At 40.3% G+C, this 8588-nt stretch overlaps 1 protein-coding gene across 1 annotated transcript; it reads right to left on the bottom strand.

Annotated features, from left to right (window-relative positions):
• Positions 1-299: 299 nt before the first annotated feature.
• On the bottom strand, positions 300-2398 carry LOC118415186 (ectin-like; the record flags this gene model as incomplete). Its single annotated transcript, XM_035819568.1, has 3 exons — positions 2207-2398; positions 1373-1561; positions 300-409 (listed from the first exon to the last, which is right to left on the bottom strand). Coding segments are annotated over exons 1-3 (369 nt in total), but the record flags the coding sequence as incomplete, so codon positions are not given.
• Between the last annotated feature and the right edge of the window lie 6190 nt (positions 2399-8588).

Here is an 8588-nt window from a genome sequence, read left to right on the forward strand (position 1 = left end):
CTTACTTTAAAGAGGGCCACCTAAATGGCACATAAATGTTATAAATAGCATGACTATGTTTTCACTGTTTTCATGCAGATTTGAAAGGTTTCATCCAAAAAAAAAACTACAAAATGATTATTTGATTCGAAATGGCTTAAGCATGGTGTATAAGGCTTTTGCTTTTCCATTGATACCTTAAACAATTCAAAGATAACACCTTAAATACAAATACAACAATAGAATTGTGTGAAACCTGGACAGGAAACTCCCGAGTCGCAGTCTTGTGTCTCCTCAGCATCCCCATCACACTCCGCCCCGCCGTTAGCTGGTGCCGGATTGGTGCAGCTCCGGTCCCGAGTCTGCGTACCGACTCCACACGTCACGCTGCAGTCAGACCATGGGCTCCAGTCAGACCAGCCGCCATCAACTACATGAAAAAAGGATTTCAGGTAGTCTGAAACAATCTGTAGATGCACCGTTTCAAGAACTACTTCAGACACATCAAATGTGTATACATAAGGACCAAACAGGGGGAATGGGGAGAGACTTAATATTGCTAAGAATTATTGCTAAATTAATTCAGATGTTTTGGAGCAGAATTCATTAAAATAGTGCAAAGCGTATTTAAACAGCTAATTGAGACGGGAAGCTAGTGTTTCTTTCGTTATTTGTCACTGGGGTTGAAATGCGTCTGGCAAGAAAAATCACTTTGAAGTTAAACAGCATATAACATTGTCACCTAGGGAGCTCCCAAAAGAAGTCTTGGTGTGATGATATTCTTTTGCTTTCTTTCTGATGACTTTTCTGTTGTCAATTTAGCGCCATTCCCTCAGTTTTCATCGACCTAAAATACCTTTAAATGCCTTTGTCCAGTAGGACAATTATAAAAGCCATATAGATAATTTCTAACGCTGCTCAAATGTGAAAGGAACTCACTCGGTATCTGCATGTTGGTAGTCACAATCGATGTAGTCGACGTTGTGAGAACAGTTGTAGCCACTGTCGACGAGTACTCAGTTGTAGCTACGTCAGGAGAGAAATTTCTCTGAAGTTAACCGCAACATAGCATCATCATCAGGGGGAGTCCCGAAAGATGTTTAGCCATTTATAATGTGTGGCATTTATTGGTTATATGCTCTAGTTATCACCAAAAAAGACTTGCTTAAGTTGGAAATAAGCAATGCAAGTAAAATGAGGCAAGTTGATCACATAAGTTTCATCCTGAGTCAGGCAGTAACTTTACATAAGACTATAGGCGTCTCAAAAACTTAACACTAAATAATGGCCTTCATCTTTGTTCAAGTTAGTCATTTCATCCAGCTGAAGAACCAAACTCCCTTAAACAAAGCGAATCTCAACTTGCAACGACGACATTATTGTAATTGCTTACTCTCGCAGGACACTCCGGAGTCGCACTCCCGTGTCTCCTGAGTATCTCCATCACACTCCGCCCCGCCGTGAGCTGGTGCCGGATTGGTGCAGCTTCGGTCCCGAGTCTGCGTACCGACTCCACACGTCACGCTGCAGGCAGACCATGGGCTCCAGTCAGACCAGCCACCATCTTGATCAATGACTTCCCCTTATCATTGACACATATAAAGCAGTCAAGTTACTGAGGGAAATGGTATTCACAAATACACGGACTTGGAAGTGTATGCATGTAGTTGTGTCGTAAAGACCACATAAGAAAAAACTTTTTTTAGGTTGCATTTTCTACTTACTCCATTCCAGAAGAATCATATTGATTGACGCAAATTATTTATCTTTAATCTTTTTAGCGAATAATCTGACTGATGTTCTAACACAATATGTATTCTTTATTCAAATGCGTTGAGACAAAGTTCATCTATGTACCTACTTTAGTAACTAATAGATACAATGACATTCCTCACTTTTCTGAGTATAAATCCATACGATTAGTTCGCCGACATTTTTTCATAGGAGGCTTTTCTCATTGTATTGTAATGGCCATTGCTTTGTCTGCCAAATTCTGTAAACTAACACTCAGCTACATGTATTCTGTTCTGAAATCATATTGCGCTTTGTAAGTGTTTATATAAATTTGATGAATTGAATCTGGTTAGCATTTTGTTTTTGCGTTGTTGGTCGCAATAAGAATGGGCACACCACGCACCGATAGCTACCAACACAGATATGCCCGCTAGAAACAGTACTTAACTCCCTTTGGGTGAAATATACTACAGTAAAAAGAAGCAAAACATACTTGCGCATTCCAGATTTTCCCCCGCCCATTGGCCGTTCTTGCACAGCTGTTTTGCAGCACACCCAATCATGACGTATCCGTCTGGGCATGTGAAGGTACAAACGTGGCCGGCTGGGTAGGAGGGTTGGTCAGGACAGTTGCTAGGGTAACCGTCGGGGTTACTGGGTGGGCCTTGGCATGGTTTACCTATTAGTAAGTAAATGCAAGATGGTTGATAAAATGCCATTAGTTCATATCTATTCTTGTCTTGTCGCACGGAGGACTAGACTAGCTACAGCCCTATACAGCGGAGTTTGCTTTACACAGTCTACCCCAGTATCCAGCTGCCCTCACTTTCCACTTGCCTCACAAGGGGCTAGATTTGGCGCTTCTCCAACTCTGACTTCGTGTGAATGGTTTTCTACTCCGGTCAAAACTGAGCTACGGCGTGCTTCAGCCAACTACGACATTGTTTGACAAGGCGCGACGTAATTTGGCGAACTCACGCGTAGTTCTCCCCCAATACGCTACACTTAGAACAAGATAAACATTCGATCGTATCGCCATTATGAAAACCAGAAGAATTCCCTGAGGCTAAGGTTTGGTCGTTACATATTTTCTACAATAATAGCTATGCATATGTGTGCGTGGTAACTTGCATGCTATGAAGCTTTTCAAACCCTGCTCACTGCGACAGAAGACAACCTTCATTTCTTCAACTAGAACCTACACAGTAAATATATTCCCACCTGTGAGACAAAGTTGGTGACAAAGTTAGAGATCTTTAAGCTTGCAGGGCTGACCTGCCCGTGTCACACCCTGTCTGAAGATGTTATATAACCGGTTAACCTGTCAATACACTTGACTTGAGGTAGAAGATCAACCTCTGACGTGGAAACGTATATGCTCATTGTGCAAATAACTAGAACAACGAAATGTAGATGGGCCGTATTCCATGAAATGACTCTTAAACTATTTTCCTCCAGAGGAGAGAACTATTTTCTAAAAGACCACGTCTTTACGTAAAAAGAAAACGACTACATTTGTAACAATTGATCACAGATGAGCAAACTCCGCACGGGGACCCATGTTGGCGGGCCGCTAGAATAGTGATTCAATCGAGTTAAAAAGGGATAACTGTGTTGTTAGATAGAAACGGCGAGTACGCTGTATCCTGTGTTCATGGAACTCGCAGTTAGCACATCATGGCCAAAAACCAGCCCGTTTGTAAATAATAACAAAAAAAAAACTTCTTTCCATGTACGTGTGGAGATCGAGCAGCTTATCATCCAACATGGCCGTTCGAACGTTCGAACGCGACTGTGTCACATGAAAAAGATCTATAAAGAGGTGTTTGAAAAATCAATGTTCCAATGCAAACGTACAAAAACTGGCCTGGGATTTGTGTGCCCCAAGTAAAAACGTTTTTGGAATACCTTTCGATATGTATGTTTAGTTAAACTATCAAAGTGTCCCTGCTTGGTCAGATGTGCTTGTTTTAGGTGCAAAAATTAACGTCTCAGAATATTTTGATTTTTCTGCGAGATTCCCAAGTCAATTACTGGTAACGCTGGAAATATGACTTACAATCGCATCGGAGACCGCGAGATCCTCGCCATCGACCGGGTTTGCCCCTGCATTGTGTCCATGTCCCTCCGTCCTTAACCTTAACACATCCTTCGTTACAGCTTAGTTCGCAGACGGTGTTTACAGTGTACCTGCCCGCAGAATTCGGGCGCCAGTTGCATCGCGTTGTAACGCCTGGGAACTGCAGAGCCTTGCACGTGACTGAAAATTAAGGGCGAAATAAATGTTTTTTCATTATGTTGAACATAAGTACTACTTTTACTTTCATATACATATTCAAACCACATACATTACCTTTATGTTTGATACAGAGGTTAGAAAAGGCCGATAAAGCTTGTTATATATCAAACAAAAATGTACATACTGTTTGACGATAATGTATTGAGTTTGATAGTACAGCCAAATGTTTCAAATGCGTCATAGGGGAACGTAATCTATATATTGGCCCTCTATTTTATTTGTTGTTAAGCAGTGACTGTGTAGAGCTGCCCTGATCCATAAAATAAACCCAAAAGTCTAAAATTGCTGCACCTAGAGCAAGTGTTGATATCCCCATGATATAAGTAAAGGATTACTTTGTACCGGCATGAGGCAAATACTTTTTTACGAATAAGACATCTTTCATGGCGTACGTACCTTCACCGGTGGCAGGAGACACGTTGAGCATCAATGCGAGAGGAGCTAGAAAACATATGATGACCCTAAACAAGGATGAAAAAAAACATTTTAGATTAAATCAAGCATACTGAGAGTGTCAATTTGTTTGTGTATGTGTGTGTATTTTGTGTGTGCATTTTGTATGTGTGTGTGTGTGTGTGTGTGTGTGTGTGTGTGTATGTCTAATGTAATACATTATATATGTACACACACAGACACACACATACAAAATTTTGCAACAATACATTTATATTAATGTCACACTAATATAAATATATTGCTGCAAAATTTGGAGTCTTGTGTGGGGTTTGTCCTCAAAAGTAGGCCAGCTTTTGCGTTTGACGAAAATTGTGAATTTTAGCCATCTTCAAAGTACTACATGTGACAAAGTGAAAAAAAATTCTAACTCAAGTTCTTGTCAAAGGGAGATCTATGGATTGCCTATCTAATAAATGCTTGTAGAGTTTGTTTCGTATCGTGATGTTTAGTAACGTGGTTGTTCCTGAATGTAGGCCACTATTTTGCATTTGGCGAAAATTGAAAAATGTCAGCCATGTTCAAAGTACCCTATGTGACAAAGCAAACTAGAATTCTGATTCAACTTCTTGTCAAAGGTAAATGTAGACAACGCCTATCAAATAAATGTTGCAGAGTCTCAGATTGAGACGTTTAGTCACGTGGTTGTCCCGGAAATTATATAGGTCACTTTTTTTTTATTTGGCGAAAATTTTGAATTTTAGTCGCATTCAAAGCACTATACTTAGCAAAGTGTGATAGTATTATGATTAATCTTTTTGTCAAAGACAGATATTGCCTATTAAATAAAAAATCAGATTGTTCAGATTTGTGTCAAGGCGTTTAGTCACATGAAAGTCCCTGAAAGTAGACTACATTGTGCTCTTAACTAGAAATTGCCATTTGGGGCTACAGGTACTTAAAGCTGTTGATTGTGGAACTGAAATACTTTACTGGCTGAGTTACTCTGCTTCAGACTACATGTAGCACCAAACATTGTATGTTAAATGAAAGTAGTAAATGTTTGGGGTCGACTTTCGTTGCGATCCAGTTGTCCCTCAAAGTAGAATATATTCTGCATTTTGTTCAGATCACCATTTGAGGACCAAGTACTTAACCACTGTGCAAAATAGGAGCCAAATGGATTTTTTACCCCTGCCACAATTGTTTGATCCTCACAGACATTCACAGCTCTTAAAGGCTATATTATCACCACGCATGGAAAATGTAAATCTGTAAATGTGAAGATTGGATAGAGGAGACTTTCAATGGATACAGACTTGTAAATCAGAACATTCTTTGCTTAAACAAGGAGATATTTGCACAGATGACTACTCAGTTGACCAATAAAATCTGAACTATACAGGATTCTTGGACTTGGAAAATTACGCACGGGTAGAGCTTACCAAGTTCGAGCAAGAGGGTGACAGTTTGATGAAGAAGACGAGGACCCTGTTTGATAGATTTTGTATATTTTGCGATAAGAGTTTCATGTATGTAGAAAACGAAGTACACTTTGTCCCAGAGTGTTCACTGTACAAAGATCTGCGAAATGCATTCGCTAATGCTACACATATAGATAAAAATATGCGCACCTAACGAAGGAAGATCTGTTCAAATACCTTATGTCATCATCTAACTACGATATACTGGAGAAACTATGTAAGCTCGTCCACGAATGTTTTAAGAAGAGAGAAGAAGCATGTAAACTGTAGTATATGTATAGCTTTCCGATTACATTCTATGTACCAAACTGACTGCATTTAGCCCAAATGGGGCATGAATATGCCATAAACTTCATTGTCATTGTCATTGTCATTGTCATTATGAAACGGTTGGGTATGACAGACCCAGCTGGAGATGCACACTGTCTAGGCAGCTAAAATCAGGAGAAGGCAGACTGATGCGCATGGCAGAAGAAAAGCAGTTCCTGAGAAAATTACTCTACAACATACCCGAGTAAGCCTACAAATGTGCCTTACATATATATATACATGGCAGTCACAGACTCATATAGGACTATTTAGCCATAGCCGAAGCTTTAGGGCTAATATCAGTTAGAATTTACCATGGTTATAATTGTCCGATGGAGCCATATACATATAATCTGTAGAAAGGTCTACTGGCAGTTCAGTCTGGGTAGCATCTAGAGCCATCTCCAATTTATTTTGATTCATCAGTCACGTTTATGGCATACACAGCTACCGAGCTCAAGATAAATGTTTCCCAAGAAATCATATTTATAAGTGCATTGGATACAAAACTACCACGTTGCAAGCTGGGTGCTTGGAACATCTTGTCGAGGTGCGGCAAAAGGTTTGCCTATTTGAACATCGGTTCCTGTCGTCAACTGAATAAGGGACACCATTTGCTATTGCAGAGCAACTTTTATATCATCAAATATAAACTTTGATATCAAATGGAAGCTAAGACTGTGGACAACATTTTGAACGGGGTTTGCATTGTGAATTTCATGTGAAAAATATATAAGTATTTTGATTCTTATATTGTGTCAGGAAATCCGTCTTCACGGAATAAACCTCCCCTACCCCTCTTTCGGCTTGGCATAATTCCTTCTTTCTGAATATCCCAAAATTTGGGTGCTACAATGAACCGAAATATGTTTCGAAATGAGAGGACACAAGAGACTAGGAATCTATAACAAGGCTGGATAACAGGCTACCGAAACGTTGTGATTCGCCCGGAGTGTTATCGAGCGAAAAGCGTAGGTGCCCGAACCCCGCGCCCGAGCCCCCGCGGGAGCGTAGCGGAAGCGACGCGGTCATAAAAATGCGTATTTCATTTACAGACTTATTAATCGAAACGTCAGATGTTCTGGTTACCCACTCCAATACCAAGTTTTCACTGGTCCGCACATTTTCTTAAGTCTTCTTTCTAAGATAGTAGAAACTGTGACTTTCACTTGGAACCAATCTATGACCATTCAACATTTAAACAGTACAACAATATATGGATATTTCGTAATTAAGTCCTTTCTGCTCTTTATGCTGATCTTGCTCGCAAAAGATAAAGCTTAAAAGTCTTAATCATACCTAGGCAACATGGGAACCCTCTCGAAAGAAAATGAGTGACGGTCGAAGTGCGTTGTATTCATGTGAATGTAACCTCTCTTAGATTTTGTAATAGCAGACCAAATATGCAGAATTTGGAACTGAGTCTTTTCTACTCTTAATACTGATCGTGCTCACAAAAGGCAAGGCTCCAAATCTAAATGCTCCTTCAAACTTCAACCGGATCGGCAGGAATCAAGCAGAACCAGCCGGAACAAAGACGCTTCACGCCAATTTCGGATGGGAATTGTAAATGGACTTTATAACCCCTTCGCACGAAACGGAATGAGCCGGAATACCGTCTGAATGATTTTTTTTTGTATATTCTTGGGCATTATTCTTGGGTATTTGTAAGGCATTCCAGAAATTCTCGGTGTATTCCTGGTATTTGTATAGACTGCTCGTACCATTCGATTTCTACCAGACAATTCGTCACATTCTGTCAGGATTTCAAATGATTTCAAATTTCGGTTCCCCATTGTATGAGAGCAGAATGTTTCGAGTAATCTTGGAACGCTGTAAAATGCCGCCTGGAATGCTGTATAATGCGGCTTGGAATGCTGTAGAATGCGGCTTAGAATGCTGTAGAATACGGCCATACTGCAGTTAGAATACACTTTGAATGCCATTCGATATTTCTCCAATTCTAATTCACCTCCAAAGTTTCCAGCGTCACAAAAACATAACCGGTCATAAGAATGAGCACAAATTTCTAGAAAACACTACGAAAACCAGGGAATATAGTTTTTTACGAAGAATTTTCATTCAGACATCTTTTTCGGCCAAATCTGCCTCTCGGGTAAAAGGGGTATTAATCAGAAGAGGGAAATCATGTCGAGAAAAATGGTACCGGCCGAAGTACGGTGTATTCAATTCATCAAATACAACCTCTCTGCGCCATGTAATAGCAGACTAAAGATGTAGACTTGAACCAGGAAGACAGGGCGTCATTGCAGATATGCGAGAAGTTCGTAAGAATTTAGGGCAAACTTTTCCATGCACTTTTCAGCCTTTCTTTGTGGACAGATTGTGCCAGGCACTTGGACAACCGGCATGCGTCGTCACAAGCCAGG

This window comes from Branchiostoma floridae, chromosome 5, assembly GCF_000003815.2.
Source record: "Branchiostoma floridae strain S238N-H82 chromosome 5, Bfl_VNyyK, whole genome shotgun sequence".
In the NCBI taxonomy this organism is placed as follows: Eukaryota; Metazoa; Chordata; class Leptocardii; order Amphioxiformes; family Branchiostomatidae; genus Branchiostoma; species Branchiostoma floridae.